The 25,147-nt window shown below is 41.8% G+C and overlaps 1 protein-coding gene across 1 annotated transcript in view; it reads right to left on the bottom strand.

The window, feature by feature from the left end:
- Positions 1 to 25,147, bottom strand: part of LOC114198204 (multidrug and toxin extrusion protein 2-like) — a 60,794-nt gene that overhangs the window by 12,811 nt on the left and 22,836 nt on the right. The window contains exons 9-12 of the mRNA XM_028089551.2: positions 24,108 to 24,221; positions 22,924 to 22,991; positions 10,217 to 10,325; positions 9,346 to 9,421 (exon numbers count right to left, since the gene is read on the bottom strand). Coding sequence (XP_027945352.2) covers positions 9,346 to 9,421; positions 10,217 to 10,325; positions 22,924 to 22,991; positions 24,108 to 24,221 — 367 coding nt within the window. The remainder of the gene's footprint in view (positions 1 to 9,345; positions 9,422 to 10,216; positions 10,326 to 22,923; positions 22,992 to 24,107; positions 24,222 to 25,147) is intronic.

Below are 25,147 nucleotides of genomic sequence, written 5' to 3'. Positions count from 1 at the left end.
ATTAGTATGAAAAGTCTATATCTGGTGGACTAGGAAGCTCCAAGAACCAATCCTTTTACCAAAACAGTCCTTGAACTGGCAGGAAATGTCAAAATCAACCATTTTCAGAACTCTGGAGTCTAGCTGAAAACTTGCAGCAAGAACACTTGATGAAGGAAGAGGCTAATTAAGCATCCATGAATTTCGGTGTTTTGCATAGTAGCTACCATTTCCCATCCCCTGGTTCCCATGACAGGCAGCTATAGGGATGGCTGCCTGCATTCCTGATGTGGCTTATTGGTGGCATGTTGGACAATAAGGATCGTTTCCTCCAAAAATCAGAATTGCGTGTTTTGCTCTCCTTGGCAGTTCACTAAGGGATTGGCATAGAGGCTGCCCACTGTCTCAACCCCTTTGGGCTGAAGTGCCTTCCATGTAGTGCCTGTCAAATTATTTAGAGACAGAACTTCTAAAAGATATTTCTTTTGGGGGCACCTGGGTGGCTCAGTCGGTTAAGTGCCAGCCTTTGGCTCAGGTCATGATCGCAGGGTCCTGGGATCGAGCCCCACATCGGGCTCCCTGCTCGGGGCAAAGCCTGCTTCTCCCTCTCCCTCTGCCTGTTGCTTGTGTTCCCTCTCTCACTGTCTCTGTCAGATAAATAAATAAAATCTTTAAAAAAAATAAAATAAAATAAAAAATATCTCTTTTCTTATTGGATCAAGACATTTAAGGAAATCTGTCAGACCACTGGCTGACTGAGGAGATAAGAGACACCATACATGACAGGGAAAACACTCTTCGTAAAAAGTAGTTTGGAAAAACACTAAACAAATGGACAAATACAGAACAGCAATGAGAACAAGTAAGAACAGCAATTCCCAAGGAAAGAGAACCTGATCTCCAGAGTTATCTCATTACAATATTCAAAATGTAATTCCAACAAAAACAACCCACAAGCATTCAAAGAAAGAGGAAAGTATGGCCCATGCACAGGTAAAAGATATATTGTCAGAAACTGACAAATATCGTCAGAATCAATTTTTTTGGAACTCTGGAAATTAACCAAACGCTTGCAGTGACCTGGGGAGTGTTTCTTCAAGAAAAATTGATGCAGGGGGAGGAGCAAGATGGCGGAGGAGTAGGAGACCTGGATTTTGTCTGGTCTCAAGAATTCAGCTGGCTAGGGATCAAACCATTCTGAACACCTGCGAACTCAACAGCAGATCGAAGAAAAGAATAGCAACAACTCTCTGAACAGAGAAGCGACCACTTACTGGAAGGTAGTGCGGAGAAGTGACTCCGAGGCGATATTCGGGAGGATAGACGGCGGGGGAGGGGGCCTCCCTGGGCCGCTTCTGGCAAGTGCTAGAGCCGCGGAGCACAAAATCGGAACTTTTAGAAGCCGGATCCGCTGAGGGACGTCGCTCCAGTGGCTAAGCAGGGGGTGGAACCCTCGCGGGACAGTGTGGTCTCAGGACCCTTGGGGTCACAGAAAGACCGGGGGTGCCTGAGTGCAGCAGAGCTCCCAGGTATCGGAGCGGGGAAGCCGGCTGCGGAGACGGAGCCGAGGCGCGGGCTCTCAGCTCGGGGTGGCCATAAACTGTGATCCGCGGCCCAGTCGGGCCACTGTGCCTCCAGCAGGGACCTAACAAGCGGCAGATCCGGGGAGACTCCCCTTCCTCCCCCGGGAGGAGCGGCGCGGGAGCGCACCGCAGGGATCTGCTGGGTTTGGAGACTCCACTCGGGGTCGGGTGCCAGAGATAGAAACGCTCGGTCACAGGCCGGGTGAGCACGGAGTGCGGCCGGGGACCGGGGAGACGGGAGTGACTGCTTTTCTCTGGGGGCGCACTGAGGAGCAGGGGCCCGAGTTCTCAGCTCCTCCGGGTGGAGATTGGGAGGCCACCATTTTCACCCTGGTCCTCCAAAGCTTGCAGGGAACAAAAGCTCCTGAGAGCAAACCCGAGCAGCTTGCTTAGCCCCGACCGACAAGGGCGGGGCAATTCCGCCTCCGGCAAAGACATTTGGGAACCACGGCAACAGGCCCCACCCCCAGAAGATCAGCATGAACAGCCCGCCAAGACCAAGTTTACCGATCAAGGAGAACGGGAGAACTCCAGCGCTAGGGGAGTACTGCACATAGAATTCATGGCTTTTTTACCATGATTCTTTAGTCTTTCAAAGTTAATTTTTTTAACTTTTTTTTAAATTTTTCTTTTCTCTTCCCAACATCTTATCAATCCCTTTTTTAAAAAAACATTTTTTTCACTTTTAGAGGCATATTCTATCCCTTCATAGTAGTTACCCTTATTTTTGACATATATATGTAAGTTGATCTCTCTTTAAAATTTTGAGATACAGTTTCTTCTAACAGATCAAAATATACCCTAAATCTCTAGTGTATGGCTTTGTTCTAGTCTCCTGCCTGATCACATTCTCTCCCCTTTTTTTTTTAAATCCCCTTCTTTCTTTTTTCAAACTTCTTATCAATTCTTTATAAAATTTTTTATACTTTTCATCTTTACAGTCATATTCTATCCCTTCAACGTATCAACCCTTAATTTGTACATATATAAGTCTTTCTTTCTTTAAAATTTTGGGAGGCCCTTTCTTCTAACAGACCAAAATACACCCAAAATCTAGTGTGTGGCACTGATCACCAGCCTGATCATATTTGATCATACTCTGTTTTTGTTTTGTTCTGTTTTTGTTTGTTTTTATCTTTTTTTTTTTCTCTTTCTTTTTCTTTCTTTTCCCCTGGTTTCAGGTCTTTTCTGATTTATCTAGAATATATTTTCTGGCGACATTGTTACCCTGTTAGCATTTTGTTCTCTCATTCATCTATTCTCCTCTGGACAAAATGACAAGACGGAAAAAATCACCTCAGCAAAAAGAACAAGAGGTAGTACCATCTGCCAGGGACCTACTCAATACGCACATTAGTACGATGTCGGACCTAGAGTTCAGAATCATGATTTTGAAGATACTAGCTGGGCTTGAAAAAAGCATGGAAGTTATTAGAGAAACCCTTTCGGGAGAAATAAAAGAACCAAAATCTAACCAAGTTGAAATCAAAAAGGCTATTAATGAGGTGCAATCAAAAATGGGGGCACTAACTGCTAGGATAAATGAGGCAGAAGAGAGATTCAGCAATATAGAAGATGAAATGATGGAAAATAAGGAAGCTGAGAAAAAGAGAGAGAAACAACTACAGGATCACGAGGGCAGAATTTGAAAGATAAGCAATACCATAAGACGAAACAACATTAGGATAATTGGGATCCCAGAAGAAGAAGAAAGAGAGAGAGGGGCAGAAGGTATATTGGAGCAAATAATAGCAGAGAACTTCCCTAATGTGGGGAAGGAAACAGGCATCAAAATCAGGAGGCACAGAGAACCCCTCTCAGAATCAATAAAAATAGGTCAACACCCCGATATCTAAAGTAAAACTTACAAGTCTCAGAGACAAAGAGAAAATCCTAAAAGCAGCTCGGGAGAAGAGATATGTAACCTATAAGGGTAGAAACATTAGATTGGCAACAGACCTATCCACAGAGACCTGGCAGGCCAGAAAGGACTGGCATGGTATCTTCAGAGCACTAAATGAGAAAAATATGCAGCCAAGAATACTATATCCAGCTAGGCTGTCATTGAAAATAGAAGGAGAGATAAAAAGCTTCCAGGACAAACAAAAACTAAAGGAATTTGCAAACACGAAACCAGCCCTACAAGAAATATTGAAAGGGGTCCTCTAAACAAAGAGAGAGCCTAAAAGCAGCATAGATCAGAAAGGAACGCAGACAATATACAGTAACAGTCACCTTACAGGCAATACAATAGCACTCAATTCATATCTTTCAGTAGTTACCCTGAATGTAAATGGGCTAAATGCCCCAATCAAAAGACACAGGCTATCAGATGGGATTAAAAAATAAGACCCATCGATATGCTGTCTGCAAGAGACTCATTTTAGACCCAAAGACACCCCCAGATTGAAAGTGAGGGGGTGGAAAACCATTTACCATGCTAATGGACACCAAAAGAAAGCTGGGGTGGCAATCCTTATATCAGACAAATTAGATTCTAAACCAAAGACTGTAATAAGAGATGAGGAAGGACATTATATCCTACTTAAAGGGTCTATCCAACAAGAAGATCTAACAATTGTAAATATCTATGCCCCTAATGTGGGAGCAGCCAATTATATAAGGCAATTAATAACAAAAGCAAAGAAACACATTGACAACAATACAGTAATAGTGGGGGACTTTAACACCCCCCTCACTGAAATGGACAGATCATCTAAGCAAAAGATCAACAAGGAAATAAAGACTTTAAATGACACACTGGACCAAATGGACTTCACAGACATATTCAGAACATTCCATCCTGAAGCAACAGAATACACATTCTTCTCTACTGCCCATGAAACATTCTCCAGAACAGATCACATCCTAGGTCACAAATCAGGTATCAACCGGTACCCGAAGACTGGGATCATTCCCTGCATATTTTTGGACCACAATATTTTGAAACTGGAACTCAATCACAAGAGGAAAGTTGGAAAGAACTCAAATACACGGAGGCTAAAGAGCATTCTACTAAAGAATGAATGGGTCAACCAGGAAATTAAAGAAGAATTAAAAAAATTCATGGAAACCAATGAAAATGAAAACACAGCTGTTCAAAATCTTTGGGATGCAGCAAAGGCAGTCCTAAGAGTAAAGTATATAGCAATACAAGCCTTTCTCAAGAAACAAGAAAGGTCTCAAATGCACAACCTAACCCTACACCTAAAGGAGCTAGAGAAAAAACAGCAAATACAGCCTAAACCCAGCAGGAGAAGAGAAATAATAAAGATCAGAGCAGAAATCAATGAACTAGAAACCAAAAGAACAGTAGAACAGATCAACGAAACTAGGAGCTGGTTCTTTGAAAGAATTAACAAGATTGATAAACCCCTGGCCAGACTTATCAAAAAGAGAAAGGACCCAAATAAATAAAATTGTGAATGAAAGGAGAGACCACAACCAACACCAAAGAAATACAAACAATTATAAGAACATATTATGAGCAACTCTATGCCAGCAAACTAGATAACTTGGAAGAAATGGATGCATTCCTAGAGATGTACCAACTACCAAAACTGAACCAGGAAGAAAGAGAAAACCTGAACAGACCTATAACCACAAAGGAAATTGAAGCAATCATCAAAAATCTCCCAACAAACAAAAGCGCAGGGCCAGATGGCTTCTCAGGGGAATTCTACCAAACATTTAAAGAAGCATTAATACCTATTCTCCTGAAACTGTTCCAAAAAATAGAAATGGAAGGAAAACTTCCAAACTTGTTTTATGAGGCCACCATTACCTTGATCCCCAAACCAGACAAAGACCCCATCAAAAAAGAGAATTACAGACCAATATCCTTGATGAACATGGATGTAAAAATTCTCACCAAAATACTAGCCAATAGGATCCAACAGTACATTAAAAGGATTATTCACCACGGCCAAGTGGGATTTATCCCTGGGCTGCAAGGTTGGTTCAACATCCGCAAATCAATCAACGTGACACAATACATTAACAAAAGAAAGAACAAGAATCATATGATCCTCTCAATAGATGCAGAAAAAGCATTTGACAAAGTACAGCATCCTTTCTTGATCAAAACGCTTCAGAGTATAGGGATAGAGGGTACATACCTCAATATCATAAAAGCCACCTATGAAAAACCTACAGCGAATATCATTCTCAATGGGGAAAAACTGAGAGCTTTCCCCCTAAGGTCAGGAACGCGGCAGGGATGTCCACTCTCACCACTGCTATTCAACATAGTATTAGAAGTCCTAGCCACAGCAATCAGACAACAAAAAGAAATCAAAGGCATCCAAATCGGCAAAGAGGAAGTCAAACTCTCACCCTTTGCAGATGATATGATACTTTATGTGGAAAACCCAAAAGACTCCACCCCAAAACTGCTAGAACTCATACAAGAATTCAGTAAAGTGGCAGAATATAAAATCAATGCACAGAAATCAGTGGCATTTCTATACACCAACAAGACAGAAGAAAGAGAAATTAAGGAGTCGATCCCATTTACAACTGCACCCAAAGCCATAAGATACCTAGGAATAAATCTAACCAAAGAGGCAAAGGATCTGTACTCAGAAAATTATAAAATACTCATGAAAGAAATTGAGGAAGACACAAAGAAATGGAAAAACGTTCCATGCTCACGGACTGGAAGAACAAATATTGTGACGATGTCAATGCTACCTACAGCAATCTACACATTCAATGCAATCCCCGTCAAAATACCACCCACTTTTTTCAAAGAAATGGAACAAATAATCCTAAAATTTGTATGGAACCAGAAAAGACCCCGAATAGCCAGAGGAATGTTGAAAAAGAAAAGCAAAGATGGCGGCATCACAATTCCGGACTTCGAGCTCTATTACAAAGCTGTCATCATCAAGACAGTATGGTACTGGCACAAAAACAGACACATAGATCAATGGAACAGAACAGAGAGCCCAGAAATGGACCCTCAACTCTATGGTCAACTCATCTTTGACGAAGCAGGAAAGAATGTCCAATGGAAAAAAAACAGTCTCTTCAACAAATAGTGTTGGGAAAATTGGACAGCCACATGCAGAAGAATGAAACTGGACCATTTCCTTACACCACACACAAAAATAGACTCCAAATGGTTGAAAGACCTAAACGTGAGACAGGAGTCCATCAAAATCCTAAAGGAGAACACAGGCAGCAGCCTCTTCGAGCTCAGCTGTAGCAGCTTCTTCCTAGAAACATCGCCAAAGGCGAGGGAAGCCAGGGCAAAAATGCACTACTGGGATTTCAAGATAAAAAGCTTTTGCACAGCAGAAGAAACAGTCAACAAAACCAAAAGACAACCAACAGAATGGGAGAAGATACTTGCAAATGACATATCAGATAAAGGGCTAGTATCCAAAAAAAATTTTTTTTAAAAGATTTTATTTATTTGACAGAGAGAGACACAGCAAGAGAGGGAACACAAGCAGGGGGAGTGGGAGAGGGAGAAGCAGGCTTCCCGCTGAGCAGGGAGCCCTATGTGGGGCTCGATCCCAGGACCCTGGGATCATGACCTGAGCTGAAGGCAGACGTTCAACGACTGAGCCACCCAGGTGCCCCAAGTATCCAAAATCTATAAAGAACTTCTTATACTCAACACCCAAAGAACAAATGATCCGATCAAGAAATGGGCAGAAGACATGAACAGACATTTTTCCAGAGAAGACATCCAAATGGCCAATAGACACATGAAAAAGTGCTCAACATCGCTCGGCATCAGGGAAATCCAAATCAAAAGCTCAATGAGATACCACCTCACACCCGTCAGAATGGCTAAAATTAACAAGTCAGGAAACGACAGATGTTGGCGGGGATGCGGAGAAAGGGGAACCCTCCTACACTGTTGGTGGGAATGCAAGCTGGTGCAACCACTCTGGAAAACAGTATGGAGGTTCCTCAAGAAGTTGAAAATAGAGCTACCATCCGATCCAGCAATTGCACTACTGGGTATTTACCACAAAGATACAAATGTAGGGATCTGAAGGGGTACGTGCACCCCGGTGTTTATAGCAGCAATGTCCACAATAGCCAAACTGTGGAAAGAGCCAAGATGTCCATCGACAGATGAATGGATAAGGAAGCAGTGGTATATATACACAATGGAATATTATGCAGCCATCAAAAGGAATGAGATCTTGCCATTTGCAATGACGTGGATGGAACTGGAGGGTGTTACGCTGAGTGAAATAAGTCAATCAGAGAAAGACATGTATCATATGACCTCACTGATAGGAGGAATTCTTAATCTCAGGAAACAAACTGAGGGTTGCTGGAGTGGTGGGGGGTGGGAGGGAGGGGGTGGCTGGGTGATAGACATCGGGGAGGGTATGTGCTATGGTGAGCGCTGTGAATTGTGCAAGACTGTTGAATCACAGATCTGTACTTCTGAAACAAATAATGCAATCTATGTTAAGAAAAAAAAAAGAAGAGCAGGAGAGGAAGAATGAAGGGGAGTAAGTCGGAGGGGGTGACAAACCATGAGAGATGATGGACTCTGAAAAACAAACTGAGGGTTCTAGAGGGGAAGGGGTGGGGGGATGGGTTAGCCTGGTGATGGGTATTAAAGAGGGCACATTCTGCATGGAGCACTGGGTGTTATGCACAAACAATGAATCATGGAACACTACATCACAAACTAATGATCTAATGTATGGTGATTAACATAACAATAAAAAATGTAAAGAAAAGAAAAGTTGATGTATCTTGGTAATAATGACGAGCTTTGTGGTGTTTTAACTGTCCTTAGTACCATCCCTTGCTCCCAGCTCAGCTGTAACCTTGAAAAATAACAGCCCATATTTCCAAGACTGGAGGAGGAAGAATGAGTTGAACTTTTTCAAAGCTTCATGCCCAAAGAACAGTTATTATTTTGCAGATAGACCACCTGTCTGTTTGTTCCTTAGACTCCACTTGAAAGGCTGTCTTTATTTCATCTGACTCAAACTTGCCCAGTGCTAGCCCTGATCTCTGAGAGATGTTTGTCAAAAGTATTATTAAGTAATAAAACCGAATTTCGGGGTGCCTGGGTGGCTCAGATGGTTAGGTGTCTGCCTTCAGCTCGGGTCATGATCCCAGGGTCCTGGGATCGAGCCCCGCATCAGGCTCCCTGCTTGGCAGGGGAGCCTGCTTCTCCCTCTCCCACTGCTGTTGCCCCTGCTTGTGCTCTCTCGTTCTATCAAATAAATAAAATCTTAAAAATAAATAAATAAATAATTTCTTCAGAGGAGTAATCTGAGGCAACCAGTGAAAATTACTGAAGCTTTTCCATAAAGAGGATCTGGTTTATACAAAAGACACTTCGTTATATCAAGATAATTGTGCAAACACATAATTACAGAAAACATGGTAAAATTCAACCTAAGATTGAGTTAGTGATCTATACAAATTCTGCCCTTTTGATTCAGGCGTGCAGGGAGTCCATATGCTGTGCACTGGGAGGTGCCTTTCTGGGGATGAAGATACTCCATGTGCTTTTTCTGTGTCTCTGAGCAAAACCAGCATTGAGCACAAGAGAAACCCCACTCAGGTTTGATAAATAAAGAAACTGGGTATTGGAGGAGGGGGGATGGTTACCATGGGCTTCCTTCACCCAAATTCCTTCAAATTTAGTACTGTGGTTCTCATTCCTGGCTGCACTACGGATTTTCCTGCGAAGGAAAATAGCACTCACCTCTTAGAACCAGAAAAGTACACTGGAAAAAAAAAAAAAGCAAGCATGAAACAGAAAACATTTCTCAAAAAGAGGAGTACATACCTGTCACTGGTAAATATGTAGGCAACCACATCTTTCAAAGCTGCAATTAAAACGCCCACTATGAGCGCACAAACACCTGGAAAATACAGAAGAAGCAACCGGAAATGAAAATTCTCCCGAGTGTAATAAATCCTAGTGCTGGATCCTCAGGAGATAGTTGTGTCAATGAATTAAGAAATGTGATAATTTAGGGTGCCTGGGTGGCTCAGATGGTTAAGCATCTGCCTTCGGCTCAGGTCATAATCCCAGGGTCCTGGGATCGAGCCCCGCATTGGGCTCCCTGCTCAGTGCAGAGCCTGCTTCTCCCTCTCCCTCTGCCATTCCCTCTGCTTGTGCTCTTATCTCTATCTCTCTGTCAGATAAATAAATAAAATCTTAAAAAAAAAAAGAAATGTGATAATTTAAAGTGTTTCTTCTTAACTATCTATGAAGAGAGCAAAGATGATCAGATGATTCTGACTCCTTTTTCTAAGGCAGATTCATAGGAAAGATGTCAGTAAGATGTCAGTACAATCAGAATCTTCTCTAACTGCTCAGATTCCACAGCATTAAAGCTGCCATAGAGGAGGCAGGGATCCAGGAATGTGGAGAAGCAGTCACCGAGACTTTGGTCAGAAAATGAGCCTGCAGATGATAACAACTGGAACATTTTTCAACGGTACCAAGTGTAACATTATGTCATTGGTACCTAACGATAGAAAATCATAATGAGAAGTTTTATTTAACTGAGTAAACTGGAAAGAGCTTAAGGAATACTTCAGTTGAGTTTATATAGGTAAATCAATTCCCTAGAGAAATTCTGATGTGTGTATTTTAACTTAACAGACAAAACTCAGGACAGGCGCCGGGGAGCGGAACCGCTCAAACTCACCCGCACACAGGAGAACGGTGATGCTGGAGTACCGAGCCTGCTCAGCATTCCCTGCACCTAGAGCATTGCCCACGCGGACACTGGCCGCCACACCAAAGCCAAGGGGCAGCTGAGAATGAACAATCACAAATCGTAAGAAGTCAGAGGGCCTGAGAGTTAGAATATTAGTGCCCCAGAGTCCAACCACATGGGAACCCTTGAGACAGTAATCTGTGTTCTAGAACTGGTTCTGTCACATCCAAGCCGTGTGAGCATAATCAAACTGCTCAGTCTCACCGACTCCCAATTTCTTCACTGCTGAAGAAATCTAGGGGCTGCCCTGACTGCTCCCTGTGTCAAGTACATCAGGGCAGAATCCCTGAATGAAGCGGGACTTGAAGACCAAGCATCTCCTTTATTGGCTAAACACACACCATCAAGACTTAATTCAATCTAGCTACATTCTACAAGAGATTTAATGTATTACAAATATATAAATAATCTGTAAAAATTAAATGAACCCTGTGAAAAAAGCACTTAGAACAAAGCCTGGCACACCATAGGAACTCCATCAACACTGATGGAATCGGACTCCATTAACTCCATCATGTCCAATATCCCATACAGCTAATAATCTAGGACACTAACTTACATCCCTTCAAAATAACAAAATTTTATTTTCCATCATTCATTATGGAAATCTGAAGCTATGAGCTTCCTTGCTTCTTGAATAGACCATTATTCACCCTTCAGGGTCATCCTTTTGACCTTCTATTATTACTCTGTAAAACAATGTCGCCCTCGGGATCTGTTCGGGTTGTATAGAAGACTCTGGTTTTAGCCCTCATGTCTGCTGACAATTTATACATCGGCTTGAACTTCTCATTCCTACTAGAAACAGCATCTTCCCAACGACCTCTAACTTGTTACTATTTTGATAACTGGCCTGAATTGGTAAAAAATAAATAAATAAAATAAATAAATAAATAAAATTATATATAAATATATACACAGAGAGAGAGACACACAGACAGACAGGCTCACTACAAACAGCACAGCCAGATCCCACTGCCTACTTGGACCTCCCTCTCAGCCTCACCGCACACAGAGAGACTAGGCTAAAATAAAAAAGCAAAGTGGGGGAGTTCCCTGTGTGGTATGAACACCTCAGAACCAAGCCCTTCTTGTCTTGGGGACAGTGGGGTGGAGCAGCGGTTGGCGAAGGAGGGCAGGCTGCCTGCTCCCCGTTCTTCACCCATAAAACCCTAAAATGAAGATGTCACTTGATAGATACCACCTTTGTACTCGGTTCCCTACTGGTCCTTCCCACTTAGGGGAAAAGTCTGTTGGAGAAAAATTCCCAAACGACAAGGTCCGAAAAGCCATGCCAGCCATTTATTTTATAAAGCAATGTATTCATTCTCTCATAAGTACAAAGGGACTAATAAAGATCACCAGATCTTTGAGGAAAACCAAAGAACACATGCCCCCAAAAGACCAAGATAAATAAAAGACCAACTGAGCTCAGAGGGAACAATGAGGTGACTGAAAGCACGGAAGAGAACATTTGAAGGTTCAACTTAGTACCCTACGACATTTAACAGATAATGCAGCATAAAACAAGAACAGGTTCCCATAAAGAAGGGACTGTAAGAGAAAAAGAGGGTTCTTGGAAATTAAAAACAAAAGTGAAAAGATTTAAAACAAAAAGAGATTATTTTATTTTTTAAGATTTTATTTATTTACTTATTTATTTAACAGAGCGAGCGAGACAGAGAGAGGCAGTGACAGAGGGAACACAAGCAGGGGGAGTGGGAGAGGGAGAAGCAGGCTTCCCGCGGAGCAGGGAGCCCAATGCGGGGCTCGATCCCAGGACCCTGGAACCATGACCTGAGCCGAAGGCAGTCACTTAACCAACTGAGCCACCCAGGTGCCCCAGAGATTTTTTTAATGGATGAAAAAAAAAAAGAAGTTCAGTACTGGAGGTCAACCTCCACCTAATAGGAAATTAAAAAGAGAGAATAGAAAAGAGGTACAGGAAAGGGAGAAAGAGTAATATCTTTAAAACTTCTCAGAGTTGAGAGAAACAAAAGTCTTCAGTCAGAAAGGGTATATACCAAACGCTCATAAGCAGGGAAAGCAAAGAAGAACCTTCACAGAAAATCACACTTGAGAAATTTCACAACTACATGGATAAAGAAATAAATGCTAGAATTTTCAAAGAGAAAAACCATGTTGTCACAAAGGAATAAGAACCAGATTAAGATCAGACTTCACATGAGTAACTCAATGCCAGATGAACATACAGCAATGCCTTAAAAATTCTGAGGGAAGACTGCTTTGAACCTACAATTCTATACTCAGCCAAGTTACTGAGCAAGTATATGGGGAAAATAAAGGCTCTTTCAAGTGTGCATGGCTCACAGCTTACCCTCCATATAATCTTAGGAAAAAGTTCTTTGACTAAATAATCCATTTTTTTTTTTTTAAGAGAGTGGGAAGGGGCAGTAGGAGAGGGAGAGAAAGAGAATCCTGCGTAGGATCCACGCTCAGCGTGGAGCCCAATGTGGGGTTTGAACTCACAACCCTGAGATTATGATGTCAGCTGAAATCAAGAGTCAGATGCTTAACCAACTGAGCCACTCAGGTGCCCCAATAATCCAAACATGTTTTTAAAGGAATATAATAAAGTAGAAGTGAGATCCAAGAAACTGTAGACTTAACTCATGAGGACAGTGAAAAATAATTGTGGTATTAAAAAAAATAATAAAAAATAAAAAATAAAATAAAACAAATTAAAAAAAGAAAAAAGAAAAATAATTGTGGTATGACAGTTGTAGGGCACCTCAGGAAGAAGTCTAGAGCTCAGGGATACAAATTAAAGCAGGGAATCAAAGAGCCCTAAGCTCTTCAAGAAGAAAAGGGAATCACACCAAACGGTCTAACGCTGTGTGACCTCAGTAGAAGGGTGAGGGTATACGCCGCTCTGTTGACAATAAACAAACCCTATGAAAAAGGCCTCCAAAACTTAAAAAAAGGCTGTACAGAAAAGCCATAGTCTAAATATGAAGCAAACTAAAATACATGATTTTGATAACTGATGAAAGCAAGAAAAAAATAATACACATCACCTTTTACTCGTAAAAGTCTCTCTCCAGTGGAAGCCTAGGTGTCTACTGGGATATTTCGTTCCCATCCAATGCACACCATCACTTAGGTCCGCACATAGTTCTATACAAACAATCCTAAGTGTTACTTATTGGTTTCTAGACTTTCAGACAAGTTCTAAAACATGAAAGAGATGACAGAACACAATTCAAAGGTTATAGCCTTTACACAATAAAGACAAGGACAGAGCTGAAAGGCAGCATGACGCCATGATTAAGAACTTGAACACTCAGAGGGGAGGCCTCTGGGATCAGATCTTAGCCAGTTACTTCCCTGAACTTGGACAAATTCCCTTCTCTGGATCCCAGTTTCTCTGTCCGTAGATAGGTGGGAAATAGCAGGAAATACCTCACATGGCGTTCCGCGAGTTACTCTTTGTAAAGTGTTTAGAATGGTGCCTGGCCCATGGCATGTGGCTGTTATTAACACCTTATGGGATTTGGGAGGCAACTGAGAAGAGAGATGTAAAGAAATGTAAGGACACAATGTTCCTCATCTTTTAACTTAAGAGATTAAGTTGCAGTGTCCATAAAGTTGATGGGTCAAGGAAGAGAGGTGTACCTTTATTATTTCGGGTCACAAAAGTAACCACCAAGAGAAGGAGAAATAACCGCCACCTCAAAGTAGAGGGAGATGTTGTGGAAAGTGAGTGGGAGTCCTCAACCTCTCTAACAGGGAGTCAAAGGCGGTAAGAAATGTAGGAATAAAGCTCTGGGGTCGATCATCAGAACTAAAACCAGAAATGGTTCCGAAGTGGCCAGTTCTGGGGAACCGGCCTCAGAAGGAGGAAGCAAATTTATTTTCAGTTTGTAACCCCCTGAACTACGTGAGCATACTATGTGCTGCTTAGTATGAACTGCTTTTATAATAAAACATTAAGAATACATAAAAATTTAAAGGAAGGCAGTGAGAGGAATTTGCCACAAATACAACTGATATAAACAACTTTCGAGTCTAGGCGCTCCTGGGTGGCTCAGTTGGTTGAGTGTCTGACCTGGTTTCAGCTCGGGTCATGATCTCAGTGTCCCGAGATGGAGGCCTGTGTCAGGCTCCATGCTTAGTGGGGGGTCTGCTTGAGACTCTCTCTCCCTCTCCCTCTGCTCACCCCCGACTGCTCATGCTCATTCACTTGCTCTCTAAAATAAGTAAGTCTTTAAAATAAATAAAATAATTTTCGAGTATAAAGAGTTCATATAACTTGATAAGAAAAAGAACCTCACTAGAGCCCAAACTTATAAACAGGCAAAGGATATAAACAGGTAATTAAGAGAAAACTACTTAAAGATAGCCAACCTCGCTAATGAGAAAAAATTGAAATAAAGTACCCATTTTTTAATGTTCAATTAACAAAGATTTTTGGGGGGGAATACTCATTTCTAACAAAATTCTCTTCATTTGAGATTATATTCTCAAGGATACAATTCTATGTGTTAGGAAGATATTCACTGAAACAATACTGGTGATCATGAAAAACTGAAAACCAAGGCCAAGTCCAGTCACAGTGAAGCAATGATGTGAACAGGGCTATATGCAGGTGCTGATCACACCGAGGCAAATTGGATTTTTAACTGTTTTTCAGAAAAGCCTTTAAAAAAATGAAAAACGTTTATGGTGAAGATGTTAAGTGGGAAAAAAAAAAAGCAGCATACCCCTGAGGAAAAAATTACCCCGTTATTCCCCCCAAACTTAACTGCTCATAGCCTACTGTTAACCAGAAGCCTTACTGATAACATAAACTGTTGATTAACACATATTTTAAACGACTTATGTATTATGTACTGTCTTTTTACAATAAAGTAAGCTGGGAAAAGAGGTCATTAAGAAGATCATAAAGAAGAGAAAATGCACTTATGGTACTTTACTGGAAAAACTCCACATACAAATGGACCCAGGCAGTGCGAACCTGTGTTGTTCAAGGGGCAACTGTATTTGGATTTAATTCCACCATCTTATTCTGTATGAATTATAATTTTTTGCTTCGTTATCTTCATTATTTTCACTGCCTTATGTTGGACTGATCTTGTTTTCTTAATTCCCTTTTTTATCTGGGCTACTGGCTAGGAAATACATTCTATTTCCTTTCTCTCGGTTAGTCCCCTTAAAATGTCAACATGCACACCAACTTTAAAATTTTAACTTAATCAACTATCTCCCACCCTCTTCCCTGATGTCTAGATTGTTTAAACTAAGAAAACCTTCTCCCAATCTCACCTCTTACTACTATTCAGTATTTTATTTCTACCTAATTTTGTACTGTGCAAATTGGTCGCACTTTTTTATTTATAGTCAGTGCTAGTTTAGAGTTATCCACATTTGTCAATTTCTTTGCTCACCACTGTTTTGATACCAGTGATTCTTTCAGCGACAGTCTGTGATCAGTGATGTCTCTCAGTGTTTTAATCTCTTGAACCCTAGCTTAGCTGGGTAAGGACTGGCACTGGCCTCCAAACACTTTGATGATATCATTTCACAGTCTTCAGGGTGTTACTGCTGTTATTGAAGGGTGACTCATCCCACCCTGTTCGTTCCCAAGCCTGTTTTGACTATTTGCGGTCCCTTGCATCTCCATATGAATTTTAGGATTGGCTTGTCCAATCTGCAAGAACGGCCAGTTCAATCACTTTGGGGGGTGCGGCCATCAGACAATACTGGGTCTTCTAATTCATGAACATGGGAAATCTTTTCATTTACTTAGGTATTCTTTCATTTCCGTCAACAATGTTTTGTAGTTTTCAATGTACAAGTTTCACCCTTCTTTGGTTCAATTTACTAGTGACTATTCTTTTTGATGGCGGGGCGAATGGAACTGTTTTCTTAATTTCATTTTCAGATTGTTCATTGCTAGTGTTATGGAAATGCAACTGAGTTTTGTGTACTGATGTTGCATCCTGCAACTTTTCAGAACTCATTTATTAGCTCTAGTAGTGTCAGTGTGTGTGTGTGTGTGTGTGTGCATGCGCGCGTGCGCACGCACGTATGCATCGGTGCGTATTGCTTAGGGTTTTCTATAGATAAAATCATGTCATCTGCAAATACAAATAGTTCTACTTCTTCCTTTCCAATCTGGATGTCTTCTATTTTCTTTTCTTGCCTCAAAATTGCCCAGGCTGGAATCTCCAATACAATATTCATTACAATTTTTGAGTACTGAGATTCGTGTCTTACTTCAGGTGTCTGTCTCTTATTAAATGTCTCCGAATATTGCATCCCTAACAGTCTGTTATTCTGTCTGTGTATTTCCTACTGGATGCATGTAAGGACCTAGATCTTTCATACATTCCATCTCTACTTTTTCCCATTTTTATTTATTGTGGTTAAGTAAACATAAAATAAAATGTACCATCTTTAGCATTTCCCCCTTATTACTCCAGTAATTATTATCTATTTTTTAGCCATACAGTCACTTTTAAATGTACAGTTTAATGGTATTAAATAGGTATTCATAAGGTTGTGCAACCATCACCACCATCCATCTCCAGGACTTTCCTCATCTTGTGAAACTGAAATAAAAAATAAGTAACTCCCCATTCCTCCCTCCCAACCCCTGGCAACCACCATTTTACTTTGTCTCTAATTTTCACTACTCTAAGGACCTCATATAAGTGGAATCACACAATATAGGCATACCTTGTTTTACTGTGTTTTGCTTTAGTGCGCTTTGTAGATACTGCGATTTTTTACAAATTAAAATGTGGCAAACCTGCGTCAAGCAAGTCTATCAGCACCATGTCTGCATCACATTTTGGTCTTGCGATATTTCCAACTTTTTCATTATTATTATACTTATTAAGATGATCTGTGACCGGTGATCTCTGATGTTACTATTGCATGGTTTGGGGACACCACAAACCGCATCCATGTGAGACAGCAAACCTAACTGAGAAATGCTGTGTGCGCTCTGACTGCTCCGCAATTAGACATCCCCCCATCTCTCTTCCCTTTTCTCAGTCCTCCCTCCTCCCCGAGACACAAAAATTATTAAAATTAGGCCAAGTGATAACCCTATAGTGGCCTGTGAGTGTTCAAGAGAAAGGAAGAGTCCCTTGTCTCTCACTTGAAATCAAAAGCTAGAAATGACTGAGCTTAGTGAGGAAGACCTCTCAGAAGCTGAGAGAGGGCTGAAGGCGAGGCCTCTTGCCCCCAGTGAGCCAAGCTGTGAATGCAAAGGAAAAGTTCTTGAAGGAAAGGAAAAGTGCCACTCCAGTGAACACACAAATGGTAAGAAAGCAAAACAGCCTTATCGCTGATGTGGAGAAAGGTTTAGTGGTCTGGAGAGAATGCCAAACCAGCCCCAACATTCCCTTAAGCCAAAGCCTAGCCCAGAGCAAGGCCCTAATGCTCTTCAATTCTGTGAAGGCTGAGAGGTGAGGAAGCTGCAGGAGTGAAGTCTGAAGCTAGCAGAGGTTGGTTCAGGAGGTTTAAGGAAAGAAGCCATCTTCAGACCATCGAAGGGCAAGGTGAAGCAACAAGTGCTGAGGTGGAAGCTGCAGCAAGTTCTCCCGAAGAACGAGCTAAGATCATTAATGAACACGGCTACGCTCAACAATGGATTTTCAGTGTACGTGAAACAGCCTTATTATGAGAAGGTACCACCTAGAACTTCCACAGCTAGACAGAAGTCAATGTCTGGCTTCAAAGGTCTGACTCTCTTGCTAGGGGCTAACACAGCTGGTGACTAAAGCGGAAACCAATGCTCATTTACCAGTTTGGAATTCCTAAGGCCCTTAAGAATGATGCTAAATCTACTCTGCCTGTGCTCTATCAGTGGAATATCAAAGCCTGGATGACAGCACATCTGTTTACAACATAGTTTACGGAATATTTTAAGCCCACTGTTGAGACCTACTACTCAGAAAAAAAGGTTCCTTTCAAAATATTACTGCACATTGACAATGCATCTGGTCACCCAAGAGCTCTGATGGAGATGGACAGTGAGATTAATGTTCTTTTGAGGCCTGCTAACACAGCATCCACTCTGCAACCCATGGATCAAGGAGTCATTTTAACTTTCAAGTCTTACTATTTAAGAAATACATTTCATTAGGCTGTTGCTGCTATAGACAGTTATTCTTTTGATTGACGTGGGCAAAGTAAATTGAAAACCTTCTGGAAAGAGACGCCTGGGTGGCTCAGTTGGTTAAGCATCTGGTCATGATCTTGGGGTCCTGGGATTGAGCCCCGCATCAGGGTCCCTGCTCAGCGGGTAGTCTGCTTCTCCCTCTGACCCTCTTCCCTGCTCATGCCCTCTCTGTCTCTCTCAAAATAATAATAATAAAATAAAAATCTTAAAAAAGAAAACCTTCCGGAAAGGATTCACCATTCTAGATGCCATTAACATTCGTCAACATGGGAAGAGGTCAAAATATCAACATGAACATGAGTTTGGAAGAATTTGATTCCAATCTTAATGACTTTCAGGGGTTCAAGACTTCAGTGGAGGAAGTCACTGGAGATGTGGTGGAAACAGCAAGAGAACTAGAAGCAGAAGTGAAGCCTGAACACAGGACTGAATGGCTGCAATCTCATGATAAAACTTGAATGAAGAGTTGCCTCTCATGGATGAGCAAAGAATGTAGTTTCTTGAGATAAAATCTACTCCTGGTGAAGATGCTGTGAAGATTGTTGAAATGACAACAAAGGATTTAGAATATTACATGAACTTAATAGATAAAGCAGCAGCACGGTTTGAGAGGGTGGACTCCAATTCGGAAAGAAGTTCTATGGTGGATGAAATGCTATCAAACAGTATCCGGTGCCACAGAGAAATCATTCATGAAAGGAAGAGTTCATCAATGCAGCAAACTTCACTGTCTCGTTTTTAAAAATGGCCACGGCCACCCAACCTCTGGCAGCCACCACCCTCGTCAGTCAGCAGCCATCAACATCAAGACAGGACCCTCCACTAGCGAAAAGATTACAACTTGCTGAAAGCTCAGATGATGGTTAGTATTCTTTAGTGATGAACTCTTTTTAATTAGGGTATGTACATTTTTTTAGACATGTGCCACTACACACTTAACAGACTACAGTATAAACATGACTTTTATATGTACTGTACAACAAACAAACAAAAAACCTGTTCATTCACTTTATTGCGATCTTCACTTTGTGGTGGGGTCTGGAACCAAACCTGCACTATCTCCAAGGTATGCCTGTATGACTGGCTTATTTCACTGAGCATAGCGTCCTCAGGGTTCATCCATGTTGTAGCACCCGTCAGACCCTCCTTCGTTTTTAAGGCTGAGTGATCCTCCATTGTTTGTCTATATCGTGTTCTGCTTCTCCACTCATTTGTCGGCGGACATTTGGGTTGCTTCCACCTTTGGCTCTCGTCAGTAATGCTGCTATGAACGTAGGTGTGCAGACAGCTCTTGGAGATCTTGCTTTCAGTTCTTTTTATGTATACCCCCGAAGTGACATTGCCAGGATCATATGATACTTTTAATTTTTTGAGGAACCACTGCACTTCCTGTCCACAGTGGGTGTGCCATTTTACATTCCCACCAACGGTGCACAAGGGTCCCAATTTTTCTCTACCCTCACCCACACCTGTTAGTTTTGTTTTTTTTTAATAGTAGCCATGCTAATGGGTATGAGATGGTATCCCAATATAGTTTTTTTGTAAATATTTCTTAACAATCAGTCATGTTGGGCATATTTTCACGTGCTTATTGTACATCCAAGTATCTTCCTTGGAGAGTATCTATCTATTCAAGTCCTTCGTCCACTTTTGAATCCGGTTGTTTGTTTGCCACTGAGTCTTAGCAGTTCTGTCTATGTCCTGAATATTATTCCCTTGTCCCATAGGATTTGTGAATATTTTCTCCCATTCCGTGGGTTGCCTTTTTACTCTGTGGATATTATCTTCAGATGCACGTTAATTTTTCAGTTTTCATGAAGTCCAGCTTGTCTGTTTTTTCTTTTGTAGCCCGTGCCTTTGGTGCTATGTCAAATCCAATGTCGTGAAGCTTCTGCCCTATGTCTTCTTCTAAAAGTTTTATTGTTTAGGGCTTACATTTAGGTCTTTTATCCACTTTAAGTTAATTGTTGTACATGGTGTGAGGTAAGAGTGCAACTTCATTCTTTTGCATGTGGATGGATATCGAGTTTTCCAGTACCCGTTACTGAAAAGACTGTCCTTTCCCCACTGAATGGTCTTGGCATCTTCGTTAAAAATCATCTGATCACGTATGCATGGATTGGTCTTTGTATCTAATTCCATCTATTTACATATCTTTGTTTTATTCTGGAGTTTCCATCGATTGGTCTTCAAGTTCATCATTTGATTTTCCAGCTTTAACTAATCTGTTTATGCTATCAAGTATTAACATTTCTATGGCTATAATTTGTAATTTTAAAAATCCTACCTGGTTCTTTTCCAAATATTGTTCTTTTGGTTTCAGCTCCTTTTATGTTTAATGACTTTTCTATTCCCCAATTATTACTCCATCATCTCAAGCTCTGAACTCTAATTTTTCTGTTTGTTCTATCTGTTCAAACTCTTGCTCATGGTGGGTTATTTCTTTGTATTTTGTAATTTTGATTGTAAGCTCACCCCTGTGGGAACTTGTTTTTTTCCATAGGAATAATGAAGAATTATTGCCTTACTGCCTCTAACAAAGGAAAGCCTGTGACAAGAAACAGAAAGGGGAATAGTGGTTGCCGGAGGCTGAGGGCAGGGGGAGTGGGTAACTGTGGAATGGGTAGAGTTTAGAGTCTTATGGGATGAAAAGGTTCTGGAACTTGGCTGCACAACAATGTTAATACGACTAAATTGTGCTCTCTCGTGCACACTCTCAAATAAATTAATTAAAAAAGATGGTAAACTTTATGTTATGTGGTTTTTAGCACAATTAAAAATAAAAAGAAAACAAAACGAAGGCTATGATAGAGCAGGTAAAAACAGAAGCTCTGAAGATGACAGATGTAGAAGATGGTTACTGTTGACCACATACCGATACACAAGCTCTAGTAGCCCCATTTAAATCTAGAAGCAATCCCAAAACCCTCCCTTGATGGGATTCTTTCTCACCACCAACTACCAAACCTCCAGGCAGAACTGTCTACCTCAGCAGCTTCTGCCCCTTCGCCATGGTTCTCGCTTCCCATCTAAGGTCTCCGATGACCCAAAAGCTAAGGGACACTTTCCACCCTCACCTTATGGGGACCCCCCCCCCCAGTAACCCTCCACCCAACTGTCATTCCTTCCACGAATGGTTCTTCATCGCTGGCTTCCTGCATGACATGTTCTCTTGATTTTCTCCATTCCACACTGGCCTGTCCTCCCTCTTGGCTGAGTTGTCCTATTCCTGACTTCTAGATCTTGGGGTTTGCTCCTTGACACTCACCCTTTTTATTCTTAAACTATGTCATCAATCCCCACTAAAACAAAAACAAAACAAAAAAAAAACCTGTTTTCATTTTTGAGAATAAAAGAAAAATACATGGAAACAAAAATGGCCCATAATCCCACTGCCCAGATGGCCTTTGTTGATCTTTAAAAAAAAAAATAAGAATCAAACAAAAAAAGGGGGGGGAGTATTTGTACAGGTTTGGAATATTCCAAAAGAATCAAGAGGTACAAGGTGGTTACTCAAGCCAGGGGTTGTTTGTGATTCTTCCTATTCATTGCCTTGCCTTCCACATCCAAACCCTGGTCATGTCCTATCAACTCTGCCCTACAACACAACTAACTCACCCACTTTCCTCCCCGTCCACCAGCAGCCTCCTTTGTGCTCACCTGGATGATTCCAGTAGCTTCCTTCAGAACCCCCCTGAACACCTGTTCTCCCCTAAGCCAGCTTCTACAGGTCACACCCTTCTTTTCTCACGAATCCCTTCAGCCAGGTTCCCATTTCGGGTCCCTGAACACACCACGTGCCCTTTTCCAGCGTGGAGCCTTTGCTCAGCCCCTGCAGTCAGCTCTCAGCCTCCGGCTTCCCAGGCTGGCTCCCTCTCCCCTTTCCAGAAGGACTGTTTCCAACTGCCCTCCCTAAAAGGGTATCCATCTCTATTTTTATGCATCTCAGACTTTTTTTTTTTTTTTTGCTTCTTCTATGGTACGTGCCATATATGTTTGGAATGCCTTCATGTATCTGTTTACTTCTTTGTCTCTGTCTCCCTACCAGACCACAGGCCACGAGAAGGCAGGAACTGTCTCCATCTTGCTCTCTATCATACCCTAGCACCAACTCCATATTTGTTGAATAAACATGCCAAGCATTGTGCTAAGTGCTTTAACACATTATCTATCCTATTCAGTCTTCACCTCCTACACATGTATTATTTTTTTCCCATTTTGTACATGAGAAAACTGAAGCTCAGGAAGGTTAAGTAATGAGCCCATAGTTGCAGTTGGGGAGCAGCACAGCAGGACTCAAACCCAGCATGTGGCTCCGAATCCACCCCGCCCCCCCAGTATGCTGCGCTCCCTCTCCTGCTGTCTACCTCTCCTCTCTCCTCAGCGCATGGCATGGGATGGCGGGCTGAATGGAGGAGTGACAATGGCCCAGAAGAGTTTATGCAGAGAAGGTGCTGGGTCTCACCCCAAAGGTTCTTACCATGTAGGCTGCAGAGGCCAGTTCGTAAATGATGGCCTGGGCCCCAAGCTCTGTCACACTAATCAGTCCTGAAATGTTGGCACAGACACACATAAAACACATCTTAGAAAGTGGGCTAAAGCAAACATTTTCCTTAGGAAACGAAAATATATCTTAATTTAAAAGAAGCGAGAGGGTGTTTGGATGGCTCAGTCGGTTAGGTGTCCACCTCTTGGTTTCCGCTCAGGTTATGATCTCAGGGTCATGATACTGAGCACCGTGGGAGTCTGCCTGAAGGTACTCTCCCTCTGCCCCTCCCCCCGACCTGCTCACATGCTCTCTCTTACTCTCGCAAATAAATAAATAAATCTTAAAAAAAAGAAAAAGAATTTAAAAAGAAGCCAGGATTGGTCCCAGAAGCATAACCCAATGGCACAATTCACTATCCAGGCTGTGCTGAGGAGAGCCCCAGATGTCCACTCCCAGAAAGCTTCCAAGAACTAGGGCAGCTAAGACCTGATACAGGTTCAACCCATAAGCCCCTGTTCCACCAAGGAACAAGACGTCAGGTTTAAAGTGGAAAACAACGAGGCTCCTAGAGTTGCAGGTCATTGCTTGGGGAGCTGTAGGGTCACCATGTTGGAGGGGAAGAACGGAGGGTATGGAACTCTGTACAGACGCGGTGGGACTATTGGAGTATTCAACTGTCCCCAGACACCGTAACATCAATCATTACCATCCTCTGTCTCTATTATTTCCTCTATTACTTTACTAGCAGTAAGATGGCTAAGGTGAATACCTATGACCGAAATTATTATAGCTGATAGAGCCAAATCAGTCACTCTGTGTTTATAAATGGCTTAAACACTTGCACGATGCCTAGCAAAAGTCAGCAGAAGCAGAGGGTCTGAGTGAGTCAGGAGACCCAGATTCGGGTTTCTGTTCTCCCTCCCCATGACCTTGACAAACCTTTTAACTGCGGCCTCCCTTTCCCAACCTATAAAGTGAAGGGCAGTGAGGCACACCTAAGCCCCACTCAACTGGAATACGCTTATGGTCGAACAAGGATTTAAGCCTTTGTTGAAACTTCCATGAGTGCTTGACGCAAAGGAAAGGAAGGAGAAATAAGGCCTATGTCTCTTGAGAAACTCTGGAGACAAGAGTGGCCAGGCTGTTCTGGGATTTCTACTGGATTGTTGACAAACCTGCAAGGAAAGTTCCGATCTCAAAGGTCCACCACTCAATGCACACCATGAACATACTGGGAATAGCCAGCTGGATGTAGGAGCCCCATTCCTGCAAACAGTCCCAAGTCCAACCTGGAGAACAGGGAAGAAAGAAAACAGCTTTTACCTTGCAGCAGTCTCTGATGCCAACAATTCTATTTCACATGCCTGCCTCCTCTAAATGGCCAGAGACTGGGAGTAACCATAGTTGTCCAGAAAAATAATACATTTAAAGAGGTCAAATAAGACCAGAGTTCGAGATTGTGGGAACAGGGCTGGCGATATGTAGTGAAACTGAAGTATGTATATGCCCTCCCACCCACACATTTCACACCTGGGTATAAATGGCAGACTTTCAGAGAGCTCTATAAGAACACATGTAGGCTGTTCACTGAGGCAGGTTGTGCTTGTGAGCTACTGGGGGCATCAAAGAGATCATCACTGGGAAGCTAGAGAAGCAAACTATGATCCATGCGTATTACAGTTAAAAGCAGAACACCAGATGCCTATGTGACAATATGGTTAGATCTGAAAATGTACTGCTCACAGGCAACTAATGTAAAAACAGATCCTTTCAACTACATCAAAATTTAAAACTGTGCATCCAAGGACACGATCAACAGAACAGAATCTGGCAGCCCTCGGAATGGGAAAAAATATCTGCAAATCATATATCTGATAAGGATATCTGGATATCATAATAACCAGAATATACAAAGAACAACAACAAAACAATCCAATTAAAAAATGAGCAAAGGACTTGAATAGGCATTTCTCCAAAGAAGATACACAAATAGCCAACAAGCACATGAAAGAATGCTCAACATCATTAATCATTAGGGAAATGCAGATCAAAATCATAATAAGATCTCACACCCATTAGAATGGCTTCTTTAAAAAAGAAACAAAAAATAACATGTCTTGGTGAGGATGTGGATGAACTGTAACCCTTGTGCACTATTGGGGGTAATCTAAAATGGTGCAGCCACTACAGAAAGTGTGGTGGTACCTCAAAAAAT

This window comes from Eumetopias jubatus, unplaced genomic scaffold, assembly GCF_037043125.1.
Source record: "Eumetopias jubatus isolate StellerSeaLion01/CBP00866 unplaced genomic scaffold, mEumJub1_p1.0 scaffold_10, whole genome shotgun sequence".
NCBI classification, from domain to species: Eukaryota; Metazoa; Chordata; class Mammalia; order Carnivora; family Otariidae; genus Eumetopias; species Eumetopias jubatus.
Note: the sequence above shows the minus strand (reverse complement) of the source record. Positions and strands in the feature narration are given on the sequence as shown.